The sequence below is a fragment of the Lemur catta genome, chromosome Y, assembly GCF_020740605.2.
Source record: "Lemur catta isolate mLemCat1 chromosome Y, mLemCat1.pri, whole genome shotgun sequence".
Classification (NCBI taxonomy): Eukaryota; Metazoa; Chordata; class Mammalia; order Primates; family Lemuridae; genus Lemur; species Lemur catta.
In genome coordinates this window covers 3,840,095-3,866,043 of record NC_059156.1, presented here as the reverse complement: position 1 = coordinate 3,866,043, position 25,949 = coordinate 3,840,095, and the positions used below count along the sequence as shown (strand labels likewise).

At 50.5% G+C, this 25,949-nt stretch overlaps 2 protein-coding genes across 4 annotated transcripts in view; both read right to left on the bottom strand.

Moving 5' to 3' along the window:
- LOC123629050 (F-box-like/WD repeat-containing protein TBL1X) overlaps positions 1-25,949 on the bottom strand; it is a 1,209,717-nt gene that overhangs the window by 142,358 nt on the left and 1,041,410 nt on the right. The gene's annotated exons all lie outside the window — the stretch shown is intronic.
- On the bottom strand, positions 20,279-22,246 carry LOC123629066 (testis-specific Y-encoded protein 1-like). 2 transcript variants are annotated; one of them, XM_045539015.1, is made up of 5 exons: positions 21,889-22,246; positions 21,619-21,730; positions 21,362-21,507; positions 21,172-21,257; positions 20,279-20,374 (listed from the first exon to the last, which is right to left on the bottom strand). In XM_045539015.1, exons 1-4 carry the CDS (start codon positions 22,036-22,038, stop codon positions 21,192-21,194), a joined length of 474 nt encoding a protein of 157 aa, XP_045394971.1. In that variant the 5' UTR covers positions 22,039-22,246; the 3' UTR covers positions 20,279-20,374; positions 21,172-21,191. The 2 variants fall into 2 exon arrangements, with proteins under 2 accessions (XP_045394971.1, XP_045394972.1); XM_045539016.1 differs by having other exon boundaries at positions 21,422-21,507.

Sequence of the window (25,949 nt, the reverse complement as noted above, 5' to 3'; positions counted from 1 at the left end):
CCCAGATTTTCACCACATCCTGTGGAGGCTGATTGCTAGCTGCAGTGAGTCACAGTGGATCTCCATGGCTGCAAAAGCTATGTGGACTCCCAGCTCTCTGGGGTGTTCCTCAGTTACCTGTCCTTCAAAGTTCTGCTCTGTGGCAAAGGCTTCTTTTGACATTTCCCCCCATTTTGGGGAATCCTGTTTTGCTGCTCGTCCCGACCATGTGTTCCCACACTTTCTACAGGCTCACAGGATCCCCCCACAGCGGGTGCTGACATTGGCATGAGGGAGGCCTGGGGGTCCGGCCCCACTGCCGCTCTCCCTCTTCTGCCTTTTGCAGACCCCTTCCCCTCCTGCGTGGCTCCCTGCATGCTCTTTACCCATCCCCCTAGGTGGCCACCTGCTGATTCCGAAGCGGTAAGGATACAGCTCTGGCCCAGAAGCCAGGGATGGCCTGGATGATGGCCCTCCTGCGCTCAAGGTAAGCCTTCTGCCGCTGACGGAGCTTGAGCTTCAGCCGAGCGAAGACCCTGCTGTCTGCAGCATTCGCGGTGCTCAGCTCCAACTCCAGCAACTCCAGCGCCTCCAGCGGGGAACTTGAAGCCGAGACGCAGCGCCCGGCCTGCGCCTGACTACTGTCCTCATCTTCATTATCCTCCTTGTCATCGTCATTGTCGTCTTCTTCCTCTTCTGCCACCACCTCCACGGCCTCCAATATGTCCTCCACCACCAGAACCTCCTCCTCCCCTGTGGGCTCCGCCAGGGTCACACATTCCGGCAGACCCCCCACGCTGAGCACAACGCCCCCCTCGGTCGTCCCACAGACCGACAGCTGCACCGCCCAGCCCACCGCACGGGCCCCACAGGCCCCCGGGGCCGGCTCCCCGGGAGGGCCCTGGGCCTCAGCCTCCTGAAGGGCCCTGCCCAGACCTGGGCCGTGCCAGGCTTCCCGGGGAGGCTCGCTGGCCCCGGGCCCCGTCTCACCCGCCATGTGGCCCTGGTGCTGATTAGCGTCAGCTGCGACGGAAGGGCAGGCAGGCAGGTCCCAGAGCGGACTGGCAGAACCCAGCGGCTGCAGGCCCACGCTAGGCCTGAGAGACGCCTGGAGCGCACACGGCCCGGCCCTGGCTGGAGCCCCCTCGCGGGCCTATAGTCAGCACGCACGCGCACGCCGGCCTTTGTGCCGTCAGGCTGCCGGATTGGTCGGAAGCTCCCGGATCCACCCGCGGCTTGCCTGTCTCTCACTGCCGCCAATCGGTGGGAGGATGGAGGCCTTCAAGCTGGCTGGTCCCGCCCCTCCACCCGCCTGTGAGCCATCCCGCAGGGCACGCCTCGCTTTGGGGCCGAAGCTGTGGCCTTGGGGCTGCCGACTCAGCATGCGCCCTGGGCCTCTGAGTCCCAACATACCCGAGCACCTTGCGGCCGGCATGGGGCGTTGTCAGCTGCAGTGCAGGCCTCTGCTGTCTGCTTTTCGGGAGAGTGGAAAGTGCACGTCTGCTCCCTTTCCACCTGGTCGCATCCCTGGGAATGCTAAGCAACTCACTGGGGGGGTTGGGAGCTGCCCTCCGCACAGAAAGTCAATCACTGAGACACTGAGGAATCTTAAGGAGGATTACATTTATTTCCGTGGGTGCGTTAATGCAGAGGGGAGGTAGGGACTGTCCCAAATGCGCCTCCCTGCCCAACAGGGAGCGAACTCAAGAATGCGTTAGGGGTGTGAGCACCGTTGCGTGGTACAGGTGTAGCGCCGGGCAGGCAAGTGCACTGAGAAATTATGCTCGTACATATGTCCCATGGTGAAAACAGGAGGGCGAAGGCCCTCCTAGGCAGACGCTTTAAGTGAACTGCGGGGAATATTCGCTGTTGTTTCAGCCTCGTGCACATGCTCAGTGCGTTTTTAGGTACAGCTATTGGGTGGAATATCGCTTACACTGACAGTTCCCACCAAGCATGTGGTGGGAGAAGGTGCACACTTTCCTGCCAAAGAAACGCAAAAGACAATGCATTAGTACACCGCAAAGTTATAAAGTTCTGGTATTTCAGTTTGGCCATACAATTGTCTATTTTCAGCCTCATGTAGAGTGTAGCTGCTAAATCACCCTGGCTGAGATAGGTCTTGCTGGCACGGCCATTTAGAGGGGCCAGACATTTCAGTGAACTAAAAGAATTTTTGAGCAAAGCTTTTCAGGTTTATCAAACCGGTTACACGTAGGATGTGACATTGGCCTCGAGGGAAGCCGGCGAGCATTTATTGGAAGGAAGCATGCACACCACATGGCACTGGGAAGCCCACAGCAGGAGAACAGAGAGGAGGCCTTCTCTGCTGTGGGGCTTACAGGGGAGAGCCTCATGGTGCCTGGCGAGCGTGGGATAGCTTGGCTCCAGAGGCCAGCACCGTCTCAGGACTGGACGAGGTCCCAAAACATGAAGCACAAATGATGTATCCACAATCCTGCCACATGACACCAGCTTGCTTCCCAGGGCAACACAATGACCCCTCTGCCTGTGACGGTGGCTGACCAGAGGTGACCCAGCGGTATCCCCGATTTCTGGGGTGCAGACTTTTATGCAGCTCGGTCCATGCAAATATCAGCGTGACAGAGGCCAAGTACATATATCTCAGCTATGTGGGAATCTGGATACTGGGATGTGGTGTCACTCCCCACATGGACTGGCTTCCACATGCCCAGTCTTGATGGGAACAAGAGAGACGTGCTACAGCTGCTGCTGGGCTTTCCTGTGGCAAATATCCTCAGGCCTGTGTCTACATTTCTAGACAATTGGCAAGGTCGGAAGGGAGGCAGATGATTCCCTGGGTACAGACCCAGTAGATCCCATGGTATGCTGCCAGCCCAGGTACCAGTGCCTATGACAGAGGGGATCTCAGGCTGCAACTTCCAGTCAGGTCCCAGATGCAGCTGGGTGGGAATCGCTGCCACCGCAGACCAGAGTGGCAGTTGGGCTAGTGAATGAGTTCAGGGCCAGGGTCAGAGGCAGAGGAACGGCCAGGTCTTGAACAGAAGGACAGAATGAGAAGGGAGAGCGAGGAGACTGAGGGAAAGAGTGGACACAGATGGAAAGGACACAGAATGAGACAGTGGCACTGGCTCAGTGAGCGGCTGGATCAGACCCTTCCTGAAGCTTCCTTTCAAAACAATCCCAGGAACGCAAGGAGGAGGGGTGGTGTCCACAATGCAGTCCTCCCAGCTGCCCACCCAACGCAGCACAGCTGAAATGACTTCTTTATGCCCAGAATATCACAGGTAATTTAACTGGGTCTTTCCACATTCCTTCCTGCAGAGACCTGTGTCCCGCTCTGCCGCCAACCTGTCAGGACTTCAGCAGAGGGTCCTGTCCAGCCATGTCCGGAATCACCCTGACCCGCAACATTTTAAGATGAAGTTCAAGGCAAGGAAAACCATATGGTGTGTTTAAGAGGTAAGTGTGTTGGATATGATAATGCAGTCACCATAACAGAACTTTAATAAAACTTCTCCTCTCTCTGCTCTTCCAGCGATGGTCCCATTTCCCATGGGGAAGGTGCTGCCACGTGTACCTGATTGGGAGGACATTTCTGTGCAAGATGTTACTCTTGTGTCCTCGTTTGTTTAGCGGGTCCATGCAGGAAGCCTGTACTGCACGTCTCCTCGTCCTCCATACCCATGTATAGTGGCCTGTTGCCTCCAAAATGGAAAGAGGCTATTGAGCATGTTGTACTCATGAGATGTTTGGTGACTGAGGTTCTGGCTTGGCATCTGCCGACCTGATGGTTTAGCATATTTCAACCCCTGTGTCAGGTGGTTTCCTCCCCGGGCCAAGCTCATTGTGGAGAATGTTTGGCTGCAGTCCCTGGACCAAGTAGGAAACATAATCTCCAACATATCAGGCTGACGACATGAAAGGGACCCTGCCAAAAAGGGTGGATGCTCAAAGGAAAGCTCTATGCCCCAGCTTGTGTAACATCCCCACCCTACAGCTTGGCACCTGTTGCCGGGGACAGGTTACGACTGCAAAGTAGACAATTGTCACACCAGTTTTTCCTTGCAGATCCTTCTGCTCCAAGGATATCACCCTGGGATCACCACTCTTTTCTGGGCTGTGAGCCTGGAATCCTGCTCTGTCTCTGTGAAGCCCTTGACAGGCGTTCATCCCCACCAGACCATGCCCTGGAGAGGTGCTGTTCTCCCACTGGGAGAGTGTAGACCTTGTCCCATACATAGGACTTTTCCTACCTTGCGAGGTGGAGTCCGCCACAGGAAACCGGCTCTCTCTGCGTAGTGCACCCCTTGATCCTCAAAACACAAGAATAGGTTTTCTGGGTTAATATCCTTGAGGGATCTTGATGCAATGGTGACACTCAGGGGTGTGTTAAAGAGAGGATTTTTAAGATTCAGGGACATTTCAGATGGATTTCCCTAGGTAGTTACAATTCAAAGAGGATTCCAGGAGACAACATGAAATTGGCCTTTCTATTGAATTTCCCTCCTCACTGCTCCCGGAAGCACAGAATTCTAATATGGCTTGCAGAACAATCAGGCCTTTCCTTGCAGAGTGGATGGCTGAATGACTGCTTCGCCCAGGATACTAACCAGAGACGTGCTACCTTTCGGTCACTGAGGGGTGTCTTGGTGGCCCATGCCCCAAAGTAAACTATCCCTACTGCTTACCCATGCAGAACCGCCAAACTCCAGCAAACAGATGGCTTAGTAGACACGAAATGATTCCGCTCTGTGGCATTAGTGAGATGACAGACACAAGGTGGGATGAACAGTGGAAGTGACAAAGTGATAGCAAGCCTGGGAGGATAAGGCCACTGACTGGCAGATGGACCTAAGGAGCAGAAATGTTAGACAAGCAGGGCACGGAAGGCTTCAGACAGATGGGCTTGCAGAGTTGGTGAGAGAAAGAGACACAGAGTTCAGTTGAGAGGCATGTGAGTGTGGAGGCTGAGAGAAAGGAGGAAGGCAGAGAGAGGGAGAGACAGAGCGACAGTTCAATTGTGTGTGAGAGAGAGACACAGAGAGAGAGACAGAGAGAGACAAAGACGGACAGAGACAAAGAGACAGGCCAATACACATGTAGAGTCTGCATTCGTAAGGAGAGTCACACTGGAGCCCTGACTGATCCGCACCCTAAAATTACTTCCATTGCAGGAGACTTAGCATGGACTATCATGATATCTCATGGACCATATTGATAAAAAGTGAGGACACAGAGACACTGCCATGGGGTTAGGACAGGGGAAATGTTGGGCAACTACTTCCACTGACACTGAAACTTTGAGACGCCTTAGAATAGCTGAGGAGATAGGTTCCCTCATCACTCACAGCCTGTGTACTTGCAAGATCATCTTTGGTCCCCTTTCCCCAGGGTGACTCACAAGGCCAAGCAGTGGGACTGGCACCCTCAGGGGGCAGTTTCAGCTTTGCTGTCTGAGGCCTGGCCTCCCTTTACCATCCTATTGTCTGGTAGGTTGTTTCTTATTCTGGTTGTGGTGGGCCCACACTGGCTTACAGTGGGCAGCTGAAGGCCCCTACACAAACTTTCCTGTGTTCTGTGGCACCTGGCTGAATCTTTCTGCAGAGCCCTGAGAGGAGCAGAAGGAAACCACAGCAGGAGGGATGGGCCAGTCTCCATTGCTCTGGATCCAAAGACAAATCCCAGTCCCATCCACTGCACACTCCTCAGAACAGATTTCCCTTTGCCCAAAAGGAACCATCTAGACACCAGCAGGAAGGAACAGCCTGGATAGAGAGTAGGACCATCATTCTTGCTCACGGGAACCTCCACCTCCTGGCCTGAAGCAATCCTGCTGCCTCAGCTTCATGGATAGCTGGGACAGTCGCGGCCCACCCCTACACCCTCTTATATATATTTAGTTTTACTAACTTATATATATTTAGTTTTAGAGAGACAGGCTCTCGGTGTTGCTCCATCTGCTCTCTAACCCGTGAGGAAAGGAATCCTCCTACCTCGGCATCCAGAATGGTAGGATTACAGCCGTTAGCCAATGAGCCTGGCCCACTTCAGCTTTTCATATCACAAGGCCAAAAGCTCCGCCCTTGTTGCATCATGTTACTACCACCCATTTTGGTATTGGGTCCCATGAACAGGAGGGATCATGATGTTCAATTATGCGTACACTGGTTTCTCCTTACATAACTATCAATGAGTCTTCCTACACGTTTTTAAATATTTATGTGCTGACATCTTATTCACATGAAATTCCTATTCCCTTTACTGTTGCCTGCTAGTGCTTCCTCTGGCCTTCTGCCTATGCCTGGGCTTCCCAGCCTGTACGATGGTCACCTGCAGGCTGTAACCCCTTTTGAGAAATACAGCTCTCCTTTCCAAATTCATGAGACTTGCCATTCTTCATTAGAAAAATCTATGTATCTGTCTATCTATGTGTCTATGTAAAGGATGATACATTTACATCCTTTACATACTATATGTGAAGGGGTTAGGGTCTATGAGAGGTAAATAAACACTGATATCCAAGGAAAAAAGAATCTGTGCCTTATACCCACCAAGTTTTCCCAAAACAAATAAGGATAATGTTATCAGAGTAGGGCTCGTATAAGAAAGAAACCCAGATTCCTCAATGAGGATGAAGGGTACCAGGATTCTGAAACATCTACCTGCAAAGAAGAAAACTGAGAAAGCAAATCCCCTAAAGCAATCAAAATTTCAAAACTTTTGGAAGGGGAAAAGCTCAGTGCTACTCTGGTGAGTAGGACATAGGTTTACGAGCCAGGATCTTACAACCACATTCAAGTTAAGAGGAGGGCAGACTCTGCACACATAAGGAAGTTCACGGTTATGTCGACAGAAGAGCATACTGCCTGTAGTCAGAGCCTATGCACATGTAAGACATGTTTCTCACAGCCGGGAAGTTTCCAATCAACCTGGTGGGCGTATACATAACATTTCCTCAAACAACCTATCACCCAAGGACTTTCTCACCTGCACAGAGTATATTTTCCAGGGGAGACCACATGCAAGTCCAGAAAGCGAGTCTCAGAATATTTTTTGAAATACAGAAATTATCCCCTTTGTAGACCTTATACCAAGTAAGTTTTCTCAACACAATGGTCTAAAAGTAGAAAGCAACATCAGTGTGAGGCACCTCTGACATTTCACAGATGCATGCAAATTGAGTTTCATTGAATTTCAGCACATTAAAAACATCATTCACCATGGTCAAGTAGCATTTCTCCCAGAAGTAGAAGAATGGTTCCACACAGAGAAACCAAAGAATATGATGCATATCTGTAGCAGAATAGGGGCAAAAACTCTATGGTCATTTCAACAGATGAAGAAAGACCATTTATCGAAATTCAACATCTCTTCAAGGTAAAATCTGTCAACAAACTATGTACAGAATAACGTACCTGAAAACCATAAAAACCACTCGTGACAACTCTAGGGAAACCTCAGTGTGAATGGGGAAAAGTTGGAACATTTTGTGTAATATCTGGGAAAAGACAAGAATGGACACACGTCCCTACTTCTGTTCAACAAAACCCTGGAAGTTCTAGCCAAAGGTATTAAACAGGAGGAAAACCAAATCAAACCAAAACAAACAAAACAAAATGGAAGAAAACATAATCAAAAGGAATAAGTTAAATATTCCTTGTTTCCCTACGGTGTGCTATTTATATATAGAAAAATCTAAAACCAGTAAAAATGAAGAAACTCATTGAAGTTTTACAATTCAAAATAAGCCTGTAAAAGCAGTAGAGTTTGTAGACACTAATGGTAATCGGTCCGAAAAATAAGGCAGCAAAATAATTTCAGAAATCCATACTTAGGGATAACTCTAACCACGGAAGTGAAAAAGTGTCGACTTGATGAAAGACAACAAGAAATTGATAAATCTTTGAGGAAAGAAATGGAAAACTGTCACCAATCAGTGTAAGAATATTTCATGTTCCTTGACAGTGTTAAAATCTCAGCAGTACACAAAGTGATCCAAAGAGTCAATGCAATCTTTATCAAAATACCGGTGACATTCAAGACAGAAATACCAAATCAATAAATAGATATATTAAAACCCTAAAATTGCTTGGTAAAACAAAAAATGCCCAGAATACCTAAAGTAATTTTGAGCCAAGTGAACAAACCTGGAGACATCATTCTACCTGACTGCAAATTATACCACGAAGTTATGCTGATAAACAGCACAATACTTGAATAAAACAAAATACATGGGTAAAGAAAAAGAAGAGAGAGCCACGATATAAATGTATGCATGTACAGTCAAATAACTTTTGAGAAAGAAGCCAAGAATAGGCAAGGAATAAAATACAGTCATTTCAAAAAATGATATTGGGGAAACGTTGGAGTGTACATGCAGAAAAATAAAGGTAGATTTTCTTGCCATATAAAAAATCAGTTCAAAACAGATTAAAGATTTAAATATAAGGCCTCAGACTGTAAAAATACTGAAAGGAATCATAAGGGACAATTTCCATGATGTAGCTCATGACAATTACTGTCTTCATATGATCTCAAAACAACGGTAAACAAAAGTAAAGAAACACAATGGGTTTATATCAAACCAAATGACTTCTGTACAGCACAGGAAACAAAAACTGAGAAAAGAGACGTTTCGGAGAACGGCAGAAATTCTTTTCATTCCATATAGATGTAAAAGGGCTTAATGCTTTACCGTAAGTAAGGAATTAATCTGAATAGCAAGAAAAGAGCCTCATTAAAAAATGGGCAAAAGGCCTAAATAAGCATTGCTCGAACTGACACACACATATGGCCAATAGATATATTTAAAATGTTCAATGCCACTAACTATTACGGAAAAACAAATCCAAACCGCGATGAGGTTTTGACCTCACTCTTGTAAGACTGTCTATCAACAGAAAAACGAAAGATAAGGGGTGGTGAGGAAGTAGAGAAATGCATGTAACACTTGCCTAATGTTGGGGGAAACGTAGATTAGATCTGCCATTATGAAAAACAGTATGGAAGTCCCCAAAAACCCTAAAAATAGGAGGAGAAATACCCTGCAAGATCCATCAATCATATTAAGGGTGAGTGTATCGACGGTAAATGACATCAGTTTGTCAAAGAAATACCTGTCCTCCCGTGTTTGTACCTGTGCTATTCACATTTTACTATTGCCGACATATCGGCGTATGCTAGCTTACTTCCATATTGAACCATTCCGTTTCGGAATGCATAAAGAAATTGTGGTACATGTACAAAGTGGAATACACATAGCCATTATAAAGAAAGGGCGGGAGCACTGGAAGACAATGTCCCATTCTCACCCTGTGGAATGTAATTCTTTTTTAAATATAAAAGCAAAAGAAGAAAATTCTTTAACAACAGTTCTTTTCTCTGAATATCTGACATCCATTCAATTCTCCTATCCCGCAGGTGAGGCCGTAACACCATTATTTGTCCTATTTCCATACATTGTTTGTTTATTTTACCCCTCTCTTCTCTATACTTGATAACTGAGGACACGGATTTTTTTCCATCTTATCACACGATGATGAACACAAATCTAAGTTGTTTGTGTTTTTTTAGTAAAATATTATGAAGAAATTGTGAATACACAATGATTGTTAAATGAATAATCAGAGAACATACTAGGGAGAAATTATACTCAATTCCTTTCATCATTGCTTTAGAAAACAGAAATCAATCAACCTTTGCTCCCTCGTAGGAAGTTCCATGGTACCTTCCTTCAAAAGTTCTCATTGTCCTGTGGGAACCACAGTTATTACTAAGTAAAAGTAAGCCTATATTTTTATATATTGATTGGGTTAGCGATTTGCAGTAACAGTACAGTTATTCTTTTTTTACAATTATATCAGTATTAGATATGACTTACAATAAAGGACTTTTTTATGCCTTACCAAAAGTCATTTCCCAAATAATCTCAAAGGAGTTACAACATTTTGATCCAGGATTGGGTAAAATGGACAAATTCAGGTACATAACTGCTCAGAGAAGCAAGCTAAATTTAGTCAGATAGATGACAACAGACTCAATTCTATAGAAAAACACGGTGTGTCAAAGACTGGCATGGTACAGAGATATGAGTCTGCAAATTGACACAGGCAGGGCAAAAGCATCAGAAGGACAAGGGCACAGGGACAGACAGGGACGGAGACAAACTCACACACACAGAGAAAGAATTATGGGCACATAACAAACATGATTTTCATTTGAAACAGAGCACACCTCCAAGACTCTGACAATGAGAAACAACAAGTATGATTCCGTGATATTCAGGCAGAATGCTCACAGATTCGTCAGGTGACACTGTACTTTGTGGCCCCTAGGCACTGATAATCAGTGAAAGAAAAAGTTAGGAAACTTGTGTAACTTTCTATAATAAGAGCCCCACATCAGTGCTCATGTGACTGTACTAATAGGGCGGAGGTACACCTAAACCTTGAGGAAGAAACTCAGTAAGCTGCAATCACTAGTGTGGACAAGGAGGCCAACCCACCAGATACCGGCATTCAAGTCAAGAGGAGACACCTAATGATTTTGCTACCTTCTGCATGACAGGTTTGTCCCCACTTCATTCCACGGCTGGGCAGACTGGTAAAGAGCCCTGCCATTTAATCTTCTTAGCAAAATCTATTTATCACCATGCCAATCTGCTAAGCTCCAACTCAGATGTCCGCATTGCAGTTTACAAGAGAAGGGAATGTACTCATAATGGTGTTCCTTATTGTGTCTTTACCTAATATAGGGTTTTATATAGGTAAGTCCTCCGAAATTTCCTGGTTTACAGTTCCTGGAGGACCACACAACTTGCCTTCCCATTTCCATCTAGGGTGATTAGAGCAGTCTCCTTTAACCAGTGCAATAGTATAAGAGGTTTCACTATGTGGGAGCTGTAAAGGTCCCCGCAGGTTGGGGTCAAGTTTTGAAGAACTCATTGCTCAGCATCTGTGCGTCATGGAGACAGTAGCCAGAGCATGGCCAAGGCTCCCTCTTGAGAGCCTCAGGTGACCAAACCCAAGCAGCAGCAAGGCGAGTTAGATTTTAATATCTAAAAGCTGATATCTATGAGAAGGTTTTCCATGCAGATTGCAGGTAGAAAATATACACGTGAACTCTGCCAAACACTCATCCCTGAAAGACCATAGGTCTTCTCACAAAAGCTATGGGCCAGGGAGTTAGTTCATGTTGGCCAAGAATGTGTAACTACAGTATTAGTGTGTTACCGGCAATGGGGCCCACGTTGGAAATGATTTATCTGGGAATAAGTACAAATTTTCTGGGTTAAACCCTGAAATGTCCCTTCATCTCTGGCAGTCAATCCCTTGTTCTGTGCGGAGACGCACTTATTTCTGGAAGCAGCTACCCACTGGGGAAGGAGCACCCTGAGTTTTGTCATTCTGGGTGGGGCTTGTAACTCATGCTCTGCAGGCAACCCCAGTTCTTTCCCTTTTCACTACTTAACCACACACGTGGCCTGTGGAAAAGGCCACAAACGTGGACCCCTCAGGTTATAGAAGCAGTGTGCAGCGTGTTTCACAGAAGTGTCCTTGTTGCAGTTTACATGAGAAAGTAATGTACTCACGATGGTGTTACTTGTTAAGTTGTTGAGTCTTCACCTAACATAGAGTCTCATGGAAAAGACTAATCCATCCCAGAATAGGAACACTGACAGTAGCATCTGCAGAAAGGCAGCACGCATGTGGATCACCTGGCGTTGTGTAAGAATGACTCCACCCATCTGTTTCCCTCAGCTCTGCCTGTTTGCATTTTTTACCCACACTGAGTCACTTGGAAACAAAGACTTTCTCATGAGGTCATGCGTATGAGGAATGTGGTTGATCAAGCCTTTGTTTTGTTTTATTTAGGCACCCCTGCCAGAACGAGAAAGTCGTATGCTTCCTATCCTCCCCTGTACCTCTGTGTTCTTTCCCAGAACCCCACCCTATGCTCATTTCTTACAACATTGCTGGCAAACCTGGTCCTGTGAGGTTCATTGTTCCAGCAAAGAGCCATGCATTCATCTAATGAGGACAATTAATTCAACTGTGAAACCAACATTAAAATATCCATCATCATGTCTTGTCCTCCTGTGTCTTGTAATATGCAAGCGTAAGGATCACTGGAGGTACCTTATAAAACCAAATTGAGCACTGAATTGTTTCGGGTCCTTGACCACTAGCCACTGTCATCAAACTACCCTCCTTTTCTCTGAATACAAGTAAGTCTCCAACTTAGCTAGCTTCTCTTCTCTTCCTCCCCAATACCTGCCCTGTAGCACAAATTCTGACCTCAAATGGAAATCCCAAAAATGACACATCCCCCCTCTTACATCATAGGCCTTGATCCTCTTTGGTAAACTCTAACGCAGAGTACATAGATAGATACATATGTATATGTAATTACAGATACAGAGAGAGCTTGATGCATACAGATACATAGACATAGACAGAGGTATTTTTAACTCACCCCATTCAGTACATTAGCAAACACTCAGACACACATTCACACACTAGACAGTGTTTATTTTTTCTCCCTCAGTACACTCCAAATTCATCCAGATGTCTTGCTGTCTGCAGTTGTCACCACCTGATCTGATTGTCCTTTATTTTCTCTGACTTTGATCATATGGAGTAGTCATCTCTTGCAGCTCGAGTAGCTTTGGGGGTTGGGCTCTCATAGTTTAGGCAAATTTCTGGCTCCACCATATTCAACTCCAAACTGTAAAGTGTCCTAAAACACACATAAAAATGCATTTCCTCTGAAAAATACCAAAAGTTCTTCTAATTTCTCAATTCCCTGACCAAGGTGCTCTCTTCCCCTACTGTGACCTCTTCAATTGCCTTCTAACCTTGTTTAACAAGTGCTGCCGATAATCCCCGCCCCATCCCTGCTATTCTCTGTGTGTCTCCAATAAGCTTAGATTAGACATAAGGAAATTTAAAAAAAACCAGAAATTTGGTGGTAAAACATGGGAAAAGATGGTATCCATATCTACAGCCATTGTGGAATGTGTAAGAGAAAAAAATATGTAAGATTGACCCCTTAAGGGAGAAGAAGGATAACCAAGGGTAGGGTTGACTGTAATAGAAGGCAGTTCTAAGAAGTGAAGTTAGTGATTCTGCCTTGCTTCTGTCTGAGTGACTCTGGACATTCAGTATGCTTCTATTGGCTTAAGATTCCCCAGTTATCAGCTGGTTTGCATTGCAGTCCCTAATGTTCCTGTTTGACCTAAGGCCCTGGACGACCTGGGTTCTGTTCACTTCCTGTCTTCCTCTGAGCATTAATTTTTACCTCTGGGACATGAATGCCCAGGTCCCAGACAACATGCATTTGAACCCTCACTTCCTGAGCGTCTCACCTGTCCTCTGTTTCTTCCGCAGGCGCCTTCATTCTTGTATAGTAGCACAAGGGAGTGAGACACAGGTCTTCAGTGATGAGTTATTAGGGAAATCAGAACAGGTCAGGCAAGGGTTTGGGCAAGTGTCACAAGCAGCTGGCAAACCCACTTAGGCCATGTAAGACATTCCCCAGGAAGGTCCCACCTCAGCAATCGTGTAAGAGTCGGTAAAGTTGTGGTCAGAAAACCAGTTGAAGAAGTTAAGACTGCTGTTCTGGTGTGCGTGGCTGTGGGCCTCATGCTCATAATCCTGATACCACTCAACTGGAGCGGAATGAGGGGCTCTGAATTCTGTAGGAAAATGGGCATGTAGGAAGGAGCTAGGGCACATGGGCACTGATGTACCCACCATCCTCACGACCCATCCAGAGAGTCACATCTTACCAGTAATGTTAACGAGATATTCCTTGGTAACCACTTTTTTCCGGAAGTAGGTTTTGTTCCCGAAGAACAGCAAGATCCTGTAGCAGCTTTTGGGATGCTTGATTTCCTCCACCTGCCAGCCGGAAAGGGAAAGTGAGGACAGCTTAATTCTCTAATCAGGTGACCTTCTCTTTCTTGCCTGTAAGAATTAATTATCTTCCTCGCCATTCCCCTCTAAACCCACCAACCTACGTTTCCCAGGCCTGACCCCCAAATGGATCATGTAGCTAACCATGTCCTCCTCTCGGACACTGACCAGGATCGACATCTGGGGCTGTTTCACAAACTGCATGAGGTCGAGGATCCTTCATATGCTGAGAAGGGAAGGCTACAAACAACAGAGCAATTCTGGAAAGAATACAGCCGGGTAGGGCATATCTCACACACCTGCTACCAAACCTCCCTTTCCCCTTTTCCTTCTCCTGCATTAAGGCCGTTAGGTGGAAATCTCATTCCCATGCCAAGAAGAGACTACCACTACTGAGGAACAGAAGGGCTACTTCTTGTGAGTTCATGCTCTCTTCTGTTTCTGTCCCAGGCATGGCAGAGTCATTCTATATTATGTATGAACACTGTCCCTGTTCTGACTGATGCAGGTGAACATTCAGGCCTCCTTCCCTGTAGTATTATTCTGAGGGAAACTGCTGCTATTTGCAACTACTTCGTGGTAGGCACCATTATGATTCAAACCTCTGCCTATCACCCCAATAGTGCATTTGTGCCACATACATGGGAAAAGTTGTGGCTCACATCCTGTGTTCTTTCATTGAGACAGGGTCACGCTCTACGCCCAGACTGGAGTGCCTTGGCCTCATCATACCTCGCTGTGCCCTCCAAATCCAGCCTAAACTGGTGCTGCTGACTCAGCCTCTTGAGTACCTGGGACTACAGATAGGTGACACAATGCCACCTTTGTGTGTGTGTGTATATATATATAAATATATATACATATATATTTGGAACAGGGTCTTCTCTTGGTCTTTAATTGATGGCCTCCAGTAATCCTCCCTTCTCAGCCTTGCAAAGTGTCACCAACTTTATAGATGACATTTTCATTAGCATGACTTAACACTTTGCCTAGCACACGTCTCTACAGCACGATCTAGACCAACAATCAAAAGGATAGGGCTTTGGCCCAGAAGCCAGATTGTCCCGGATGATGGACATCCTGTGGTCAAGGTGAGCCTGCCACCTTTGCAACACCCTGCACATCAGCCCAGTGTGGGCCTTGCTGGCTTGGCTAGTCACTGGCTCCAGATCTAACTGAAGAGCTTCCAGGGCCTCCAGTGTGGTCTGGGACATCCTGGGGCAGCTCCCTGCCTCTGCCTGCTTGTTCTTCTTATCCTCCTCTTTCTCCTGCACTTCCTCCGCCGGCTCTTTCTCCACACATGCCCCACGCTGCTCTTCTTCCAGTTGTCTTCCTGCTGGCTTGGCCTGGGAGTCACCCCTACAGGGTGATTGTGCAACCGCTGCCAATCAGAGAGAGGGTGGAAGGGGTCCCACTGGGTGCTCCCTCCCTCGTCCTCAGGCCCGCAGCTACCCACCCTCCTGGGCACTTGAGCCTGGTTCTGCCAGGAGCAGCTGTAGGTGCCCGGGCTTCTCTTGTAAGGAGTGTTAAAAGTGCATATCTGCTCCGTTGCTCTCTGGTCGCATCCCTGTATATTAGGTGACATGGGGCCACTAGAACACAGAAAACCCTCAAGGGTATGTGTTGTGCACGAGAGACGGCACGTGATATCCCACAAGGAGACAACAAGGGGAGGGAACCGGCTGGTGCTGCGGGGGTGGGTGGCAGCTGCGGGAAGCCAGGCTACAGCAGGAGACCTGGGCCCAGAGCAGACAGCACCGCCGCCACAACTGGCCCATGTCCCGGACCATACAGACCATATTCACAGGTCTCCTGCCCGATGACAGCCCTTTCTTTCCCAGGACAACAGAAGACCACACTGGCCTGCACTCTTGGCCTATGGGAGAAAGCAGGACAGAATGCCTGGTTCCAGTGTGCAGCTCGGTCCTGGGAAGAGAAAGCTGCCAGACGCAGGTGGCTGTCTACTAATCGGTAGGAATGTGGTTGGTGGGACTTGGCATGACTCTCCACGTGTCGTGGGCTGGCCTTGTGGAAGTCCAGGGCCTTGTGAGTGCCTCAGAAACATAACACAGCTGCTGCCAGCTGTGCCCTGTAGCAAGTATGCTCGGGACTCTGTCTGCAGTTGTTGACCCTGGGCCAGGTCAATAGGGAGCTTGATGATTCCCAGGGTGGAGACCCAGTAAACCCCATGGTGTCCTGCCAGTCCAGGAACCAGTGCTTACAACACAGGGGAGCTCAGGCTGCAACTTCCAGCCAGGTCCCAGATGTTGGTGCATCGGGATCATGTCCAGCACCCCCCACAGTGGCACTTGGGCTAGTGAATGAACTCAGGGCCAGTGTCAGAGGCAGAGCAAGGGACAGAACTGGAATAGAAAGGCAGAGAGAAGGGAGAGTGAGGAGACTGAGGGAAAGAGTGGACACAGGTGGAAAGGACACAGAATGAGGAAGTGGCATTGGCTCTGTGAGCGGGCTAGATCAGACTCTTCCTGAAGCTTGCTTTCAAAATGATGGCAGGAACGCAAGGAGGAGGGGTGGCGTCCACACTGCAGGCTTCCCAGCTGCCCACCCCACGAAAGGACTTCTTTATGCCCAGAACACCACAGGTAATTTAAGTGGGTCCTTCCACATTCCTTCCTGCAAACACCGGTGTCCCGCTCTGCCCCCAACCTGTCAGGCTTTCAGCACAAGGCTTTGCCCAGACATATCAGAAATCATTCTCACCCACAATATTTTCAGATGCAGTTCAAGGGAGGAAGAAAAAACTGAGACGTGCTAAGAGGTAAGTATGTAGGATATGATAATGCAGTCACCGTCTGATAACCACACTAAAATTTCTCCTATCTCTACTCTTTGGGTGAAGGTTTGATCTCCCATGGGGAAGGTGCCTGCCACGTGCACTTGAGGGGAGGACATTTCTGTGAGGGGTGTTCCCTTTGTGCATAGGTGAGTTTTGCAGGTCCATGCAGGAAGCCTGTCTTGCAGATCTCCTCCTCCTCCTCCTTACCCCGGCATGGAGGCCTGTTACCTCAGAGAGGGAAAGAGTCTACCAAGGACAGTTGTACTCACGACATGTTTGGTGACTGAGGTTCCTGGCTTGGCATCTCCCGACCTGGTGGTACAGCGCATGTGCAGCCCTGTGTCTGCTGGCTTCCTCGTGTTCGACAGCAGACCATGGCTGTCCTCAGTGGCAAACCTGAGCTTCCGCGTGCCAGGGTGGTGAGGTGGAAGGTACCCTGCCAGCAAGGATAGATGCTCAAAGAAAAGCTCTATGCCCCTACTTGTGTAATGTCCCTACCCCTCTGCTCTGTCCACTTTTCCCTCATATGTGAACACCTACAGATTAGGCACTCATCACACCTTCCTTTCCTTACACATCCATCTGCTCCCAGGACACCTCACTGGCCGCAGCACTGTTTCCTGGCCTGTGAACATGTGATGATGCTCTGTCTTTGTGAAGCCATTCACAGGCGTTCAACCCCACGTGACCATCCCCTGGACATGTCCTGCTGTGGTGCTGTGATGGTGCAGCCCATATCCTAAACATGAGCCTTTCTCTACCTAGCAAGCTAGAGAGGGCCTAAAGGACCAGCTCTCTCTCTAATGGGCACGTTTGGTTCAGGGAAAACACAAGAATACCTTGTCTGGGTAAATATCTCTTGGGGTTCCTGAGGCTAGGGTGGCACTGCAGCCAGTGGAAACCAGAGGTTATATAAAATTCGGGGACATATCTGGTGAGTCTCCTCCTGTCTACTTTAGAATTCACAGAGGAATGCCGCAGACGATAGGAACTTGGCTTTTCTATTTAACTCCTCTCCTCCCTGTTCCTGGAAACATAGAATTCTCACATTGCTCCCAGAACAAACATGTTATTCCATCCAGAGAGGATCGCTGAATGACTGCTGCCTCTGGTATTCCTGGCAGAGATGTGCTCTATTTTAGTCTTCGAAGGGTGTCTTGGTGTGCCATGCACCAAAGCAAATTGTCCCTACTGCTTACCCAGCCAGAAACTACAAACACCAACAAAGAGATGGCTTAGTTGACATGAAAGGGTTTTACTCCGTGGTAAGGGCGGGATGACACAAGAAGCCAAGGTGAATAGTCAGACTGAAAAATCCAATAGCAGCCCATGTAGCATGAGAGCACTGAGTGGGATATGGACAGAAAGGGCACAAATATTACACATGCAGGGCATGGAAGACTTCAGACAGATGGGCTTATAGCACTAGTCAGAGAAAGAGATACAGAGTTGAAGGGGCAGACTTGTGAGAGTGGAGGCTGAGGGAAACGACGTACACACCCACAGACACACGCACAGAGACAGAGAGAGAGTGAGAGAGGCCAATACAAATTCACAGTGTGCATTCATAAGCAGAGTTACACTTGGGCCCTGACTAACCCTCACCAGGAAAATACTTCCATTCAAGCAAACTGAGCACAAAGTGTCATGATACCATGCACACCTTATTAGTGTGGAATCAGGACCCAGATGCTCTGCCATGGGGTCAGGACAGGGACACAGCTGGGCGACTACTTGCATTCAGAGCAAAACGAATGTTTTCACCCCTTAAAATGGCTGTGGAGACAGGACCACTCCTGCCTCCCACCATGCAGCCCAGGAAGAGCATGTGTAGGCCCCTTTCCCTGGGGTGATTCACGGGAGCAAGCTGTGGGACCGGAACCTTCAGAGGGCAGTTTCAGCTTTGCTGTTGAGGTCTGGCCTCTCTTCACCACCTCCACCACCTGGCAGGCAGTGTGGAAGTCTATTTGTTGTGGGCCTGCACTGGCATTTGCTGGGCAGCTGAAGGCCCCTGCACAGGCTTTCCTGTGTTCTGTGGCACCTGGCTCGATCCTGCTGTGGAGCCCTGAGAGGAGCAGAAGGAAACCCACAGGAGCAGGGAGGGGCCAGTCTCCGTTGCTCCGGGGCAAACCCAAATCCCAGTCCCACTCACCGCACACTCCTCAGAACACAGTTGCCTTTCCCCAAATGAACCCATCCTAGACACCGACAGGCATGAGAAGCCAGGGTCCTTCAAGGGTAACTCCACAGAGCATAGCAGATCTGTGCCGATGCCCACCCTGTCTGCAAGGGTGTGGATGTGCACGATGCAGAGGTCAGAGCTGGTCTGGGCTCCCTCTCTAGAGCCTCAGGCACCTGCCGTGCGTGGCTGGCTCAAACCCAGCGGTCAGGTCTCAGGCTAAAACGCCCCAAAATGCAGGAAGTTTCTGGACTTCTTTGCAGGAGAGTAGAAGTAATCGCACATGTGTCTGTCAGTCCCTCACTCTGAAAATACCTGCTGGGCCCCCAAAGAGAGCATAAGAAGCCAGAAAGTGTGGTGAGAAGGGGGCAGGCAGGTGTACACGGGAGAAGTTCAGCCTGCTGCCTGGCCAGGGAGATGCCTGTCTTACACGAGGACCACAGACACACCTGGGGCACCCCTTGGGATCACCCCTAGCCAGCTGTGGCACAGTTACTCCCTCACCTTGTCGTCAGGCTCCAGGTCTTCTCTGGAAGTGGCTCCCTCTTACGGATGAGCCCCGGGGGAGCTGGCCATGGCCAAGGTGAGGTTTGAAGCCTCGGTCCCTGTCCTTTCTGTGCAATAGCAGGAACTCCCAGGATGGCATCCTCTGGGCAAGACAATCCCAGGGGGCACACAGCGTGCTCATGCCTCACACCCCGGTCTGCTCAGTCCCTACCTCCTCCTGTCTCTATGTGGATGTCAGGGTACAACTCCAGCAATAAAAACGATGCTCAGGGGCCTGTGGAATTGCCAGGGCACGTGCCTCTTCCTCGTTATGGCCCTGGGCCCTACAGGAAGCGGGAGAGAGCCAGTGATCCTTGGGACCCCACAGTGCTGCCACATGCCCTGTCAACCTCCAGCCCTGCCTCCACGCACCTCCCACTGGCACGTCCAGCACCTTTGCTGGGAACGCTCCTCCCGGGGGCTTGGACTGGGCACCCTGAGGGCAGTGCGCATGCATGTTCCTGCCAGGACAAGTGGGTCACGAGAAGTCCTCGGGGGAATGTTGCCCTGTTTTCTTCCCCTCAGCCCCTGTGACCATTCTAGGGAAGGTCCTGGGGGAATCTTCCACATGCCTATGGAAGACTAGAAAGGAGGTGTTGCCAGCTACACAGGCACCTGTCACCAGGCCTTGACTGCCACATGCCCTCGTGTTACATCTGCCAGCTGATCAGTGCTTACCCCTGCCCACGCCAGAGTAGGGAGAAGGCCAGCCTCCCTGCCAAGTCTGTGCCTGTCGTGTCCAGGGCTTCCTCCTCTTTCAGGGGCAGCCCACTGAAACACACAGGGACTCACATGGAATTCAAGGGCACCCCTCCCAGGTCCCATTTACTCACAGCCTCCTCCCAGTTTCCCAGGGAAGCACTCAGGGACACAACGGAAATTGATAAGAGTTTATTGCCATGTAAGGGCCACTGCACATGTAGGGCATCTCTGTATCCTACAGCAGCCGTCCGTTCCTGTGGAGTCTTCCTCCTGGGACAACCAAGTAGACTATTAAAGTCTCTGAGTAGCAGAAGCTCCCCAGGTTTCCAACGCTAACATCTAAAAAGCTGTGTGTAAAGCACAGGGATCACACACAGACACAAACAAATACACAGACACGCACGCACACCCATTCATGTAAACACATTCTCACATATTTGAACACACACACAATATACACATACACACTGGCACAGGTTCAAAGGAGAGTAGGTGTCTGTGAAGACAAGGGGAGCCCACAGCTGTTGGTTCCCATATTCGTTCCCCAGGACTCACTATGCCTTGCCATTCTGTGATCCCTTCAAGTCTGCATCCCATGGGCCCCCAGTGTGTTTCCCAGTTTCCCAGACAATGGCCCATGCCGTCTGCACGGGCTGCAGTGCAGGTGTGGGCATCGAGGAGAAATTCCGGAGGAGGCTTGGATTTTCAACTCAGACACTGACAGAGGGGCATCACCATGGGCAGCAACATGTAGACATCTGCCTGCTGGCTCAGAGGGACGGAGGCCCCACTGTGTGGTTGCTACCAGGCCTCAGGGTGGGGTGGATGCCATGGCATGACAGTTCAGAGAAACACAGTTTCCAGTTACTCCTGGCTTCCTCTGGGGGTCTTGCAGCTTGAGGTACCCCAATCCTGACCTGTTGTCTTCTCAGTTCCCCACTGCCAGCTTCTCTCCCACCTCCCTGTGACTTGGGTTTGCTCACTGCTCTCACTCTGACTCTCAGCATTTCTACAACTTCCCAGGTAACCGAGAAGCAAGGGTTTGGCCCATACTTTGCTCTACTCACCTGGCGCCCTCTGTGTTTCTTCACACCAGGTCTTCATCCCTGGGGTAGTAGTGCAAGGGAGTGAGCCACAGGTCCTCGCTGATGATCTGGCAGGGCAACAGGGACAGGTCCACCCAAGGATCAAACCCACATCACCAGAACCCGAGAAACCCACGGAGGTGACCTCAGAAGACGTGCACAGGAGCCCCACCTCAGCTATCCGGTTAGAGCCCGGGCAGTTGTGTTCGCACAACCAGCTGAAGAAGCTTACATCGGTGGAGTCCTGCTCCCTGAATGGGGCTTCACCCTCATAATCCCAGAACCACTCAATGGCAGAGGAACGAGATGCCCGGTAACCTAAAGAAACAAACAAAGAAACAAAAAAAACCCAAAACTTAGGGAAGTGTCCTCGTGCGGCCTACACCCCCTCAATGCCCCTCCCCCACCACCCAGGCAGGCATGTCCCACCAGTGATATCAAGGTGATACTCCTTGACGATCACTTGATTCCGGAAGTAGGGGTTGGGAAGGAAGAAAAACTTCATCCTACAGCGGTAATTCTCCAGGCTTACTTCCTCCACCTGCCAGGGAAAAAGAGGGTGAAGGAGGAGGAGTCTGTGCTGAGGGGGTCTCCTTGATGTTTGTATGAGTCCTTTACCATTGCCAGCTCTGCCACTCAAGCTGTCCCCATCCTGTCCCACTGACCCTCCCCAGCCAGACTCCGTCCCCCAGGCCTGACCTCCAGATTGATCATGTAGCTCAGCACGTCTTTGTCTTGCTCCGTGATCACAGCTGACAGCTGGGGATGGTACACAATCTGCCTGAGGTCAAGGAGCCTTTCCACACTAGGGAAAGAGGCCAGGAGCCATGCAGCATGTCTGGAGAGCATGGAGAACGAGGGAGGGTGGGGGCACAGAAGCCCCCAGAGCCCCACACTTACAGCCCTCCCATGGCCTTCCTCAGCCCCTGCCTGGCCCCAGACATGCTCAGGACTAGGGTTTTCCTGGGCGTGGGTAAGTCTGAGAATCCTGCACAGAGTCAGGGAGGGCTGTTTCCTGAGGCCCTCTGAGCCCCAGGTGGCCCTCGTGTGCTGGCCGCAGGACACACACTGCTGACGTCTGCATGGGCTCTGTCCTCTCCTCACGCCCTCTGTCAACTTGGGCTCCTCCCTACGTGTGGGCGTGTGCCTTGAAGGTACCACTGTGAGCGTGAGGGGAAGCTGCCTGTGTCGGTGCCCAGGAGGGCACGTGTGCCCTGTGCCCCAGACATATGCCAGGGAGAAATGCACAAGACAAATGGAAAGCAATCTTTGCGTCTGGTGCTTTACAGAGTACAGTAGGTTTCTTAAGGTGAGCCCCAGATTTTCACCACATCCTGTGGAGGCTGATTGCTAGCTGCAGTGAGTCACAGTGGATCTCCATGGCTGCAAAAGCTATGTGGACTCCCAGCTCTCTGGGGTGTTCCTCAGTTACCTGTCCTTCAAAGTTCTGCTCTGTGGCAAAGGCTTCTTTTGACATTTCCCCCCATTTTGGGGAATCCTGTTTTGCTGCTCGTCCCGACCATGTGTTCCCACACTTTCTACAGGCTCACAGGATCCCCCCACAGCGGGTGCTGACATTGGCATGAGGGAGGCCTGGGGGTCCGGCCCCACTGCCGCTCTCCCTCTTCTGCCTTTTGCAGACCCCTTCCCCTCCTGCGTGGCTCCCTGCATGCTCTTTACCCATCCCCCTAGGTGGCCACCTGCTGATTCCGAAGCGGTAAGGATACAGCTCTGGCCCAGAAGCCAGGGATGGCCTGGATGATGGCCCTCCTGCGCTCAAGGTAAGCCTTCTGCCGCTGACGGAGCTTGAGCTTCAGCCGAGCGAAGACCCTGCTGTCTGCAGCATTCGCGGTGCTCAGCTCCAACTCCAGCAACTCCAGCGCCTCCAGCGGGGAACTTGAAGCCGAGACGCAGCGCCCGGCCTGCGCCTGACTACTGTCCTCATCTTCATTATCCTCCTTGTCATCGTCATTGTCGTCTTCTTCCTCTTCTGCCACCACCTCCACGGCCTCCAATATGTCCTCCACCACCAGAACCTCCTCCTCCCCTGTGGGCTCCGCCAGGGTCACACATTCCGGCAGACCCCCCACGCTGAGCACAACGCCCCCCTCGGTCGTCCCACAGACCGACAGCTGCACCGCCCAGCCCACCGCACGGGCCCCACAGGCCCCCGGGGCCGGCTCCCCGGGAGGGCCCTGGGCCTCAGCCTCCTGAAGGGCCCTGCCCAGACCTGGGCCGTGCCAGGCTTCCCGGGGAGGCTCGCTGGCCCCGGGCCCCGTCTCACCCGCCATGTGGCCCTGGTGCTGATTAGCGTCAGCTGCGACGGAAGGGCAGGCAGGCAGGTCCCAGAGCGGACTGGCAGAACCCAGCGGCTGCAGGCCCACGCTAGGCCTGAGAGACGCCTGGAGCGCACACGGCCCGGCCCTGGCTGGAGCCCCCTCGCGGGCCTATAGTCAGCACGCACGCGCACGCCGGCCTTTGTGCCGTCAGGCTGCCGGATTGGTCGGAAGCTCCCGGATCCACCCGCGGCTTGCCTGTCTCTCACTGCCGCCAATCGGTGGGAGGATGGAGGCCTTCAAGCTGGCTGGTCCCGCCCCTCCACCCGCCTGTGAGCCATCCCGCAGGGCACGCCTCGCTTTGGGGCCGAAGCTGTGGCCTTGGGGCTGCCGACTCAGCATGCGCCCTGGGCCTCTGAGTCCCAACATACCCGAGCACCTTGCGGCCGGCATGGGGCGTTGTCAGCTGCAGTGCAGGCCTCTGCTGTCTGCTTTTCGGGAGAGTGGAAAGTGCACGTCTGCTCCCTTTCCACCTGGTCGCATCCCTGGGAATGCTAAGCAACTCACTGGGGGGGTTGGGAGCTGCCCTCCGCACAGAAAGTCAATCACTGAGACACTGAGGAATCTTAAGGAGGATTACATTTATTTCCGTGGGTGCGTTAATGCAGAGGGGAGGTAGGGACTGTCCCAAATGCGCCTCCCTGCCCAACAGGGAGCGAACTCAAGAATGCGTTAGGGGTGTGAGCACCGTTGCGTGGTACAGGTGTAGCGCCGGGCAGGCAAGTGCACTGAGAAATTATGCTCGTACATATGTCCCATGGTGAAAACAGGAGGGCGAAGGCCCTCCTAGGCAGACGCTTTAAGTGAACTGCGGGGAATATTCGCTGTTGTTTCAGCCTCGTGCACATGCTCAGTGCGTTTTTAGGTACAGCTATTGGGTGGAATATCGCTTACACTGACAGTTCCCACCAAGCATGTGGTGGGAGAAGGTGCACACTTTCCTGCCAAAGAAACGCAAAAGACAATGCATTAGTACACCGCAAAGTTATAAAGTTCTGGTATTTCAGTTTGGCCATACAATTGTCTATTTTCAGCCTCATGTAGAGTGTAGCTGCTAAATCACCCTGGCTGAGATAGGTCTTGCTGGCACGGCCATTTAGAGGGGCCAGACATTTCAGTGAACTAAAAGAATTTTTGAGCAAAGCTTTTCAGGTTTATCAAACCGGTTACACGTAGGATGTGACATTGGCCTCGAGGGAAGCCGGCGAGCATTTATTGGAAGGAAGCATGCACACCACATGGCACTGGGAAGCCCACAGCAGGAGAACAGAGAGGAGGCCTTCTCTGCTGTGGGGCTTACAGGGGAGAGCCTCATGGTGCCTGGCGAGCGTGGGATAGCTTGGCTCCAGAGGCCAGCACCGTCTCAGGACTGGACGAGGTCCCAAAACATGAAGCACAAATGATGTATCCACAATCCTGCCACATGACACCAGCTTGCTTCCCAGGGCAACACAATGACCCCTCTGCCTGTGACGGTGGCTGACCAGAGGTGACCCAGCGGTATCCCCGATTTCTGGGGTGCAGACTTTTATGCAGCTCGGTCCATGCAAATATCAGCGTGACAGAGGCCAAGTACATATATCTCAGCTATGTGGGAATCTGGATACTGGGATGTGGTGTCACTCCCCACATGGACTGGCTTCCACATGCCCAGTCTTGATGGGAACAAGAGAGACGTGCTACAGCTGCTGCTGGGCTTTCCTGTGGCAAATATCCTCAGGCCTGTGTCTACATTTCTAGACAATTGGCAAGGTCGGAAGGGAGGCAGATGATTCCCTGGGTACAGACCCAGTAGATCCCATGGTATGCTGCCAGCCCAGGTACCAGTGCCTATGACAGAGGGGATCTCAGGCTGCAACTTCCAGTCAGGTCCCAGATGCAGCTGGGTGGGAATCGCTGCCACCGCAGACCAGAGTGGCAGTTGGGCTAGTGAATGAGTTCAGGGCCAGGGTCAGAGGCAGAGGAACGGCCAGGTCTTGAACAGAAGGACAGAATGAGAAGGGAGAGCGAGGAGACTGAGGGAAAGAGTGGACACAGATGGAAAGGACACAGAATGAGACAGTGGCACTGGCTCAGTGAGCGGCTGGATCAGACCCTTCCTGAAGCTTCCTTTCAAAACAATCCCAGGAACGCAAGGAGGAGGGGTGGTGTCCACAATGCAGTCCTCCCAGCTGCCCACCCAACGCAGCACAGCTGAAATGACTTCTTTATGCCCAGAATATCACAGGTAATTTAACTGGGTCTTTCCACATTCCTTCCTGCAGAGACCTGTGTCCCGCTCTGCCGCCAACCTGTCAGGACTTCAGCAGAGGGTCCTGTCCAGCCATGTCCGGAATCACCCTGACCCGCAACATTTTAAGATGAAGTTCAAGGCAAGGAAAACCATATGGTGTGTTTAAGAGGTAAGTGTGTTGGATATGATAA

Excerpts from the sequence above, each read along its gene's own strand:
- LOC123629066 (XM_045539015.1), bottom strand. The coding sequence starts at position 22,038 with ATGCTCTCCAGACATGCTGCATGGCTCCTGGCCTCTTTCCCTAGTGTG. Across the intron at positions 21,731-21,888 it reads GCTACATGATCAATCTGGAG|GTGGAGGAAGTAAGCCTGGA; the intron begins GTCAGGCCTGGG and ends TTTCCCTGGCAG. Across the intron at positions 21,508-21,618 it reads GTATCACCTTGATATCACTG|GTTACCGGGCATCTCGTTCC; the intron begins GTGGGACATGCC and ends TTGTTTCTTTAG.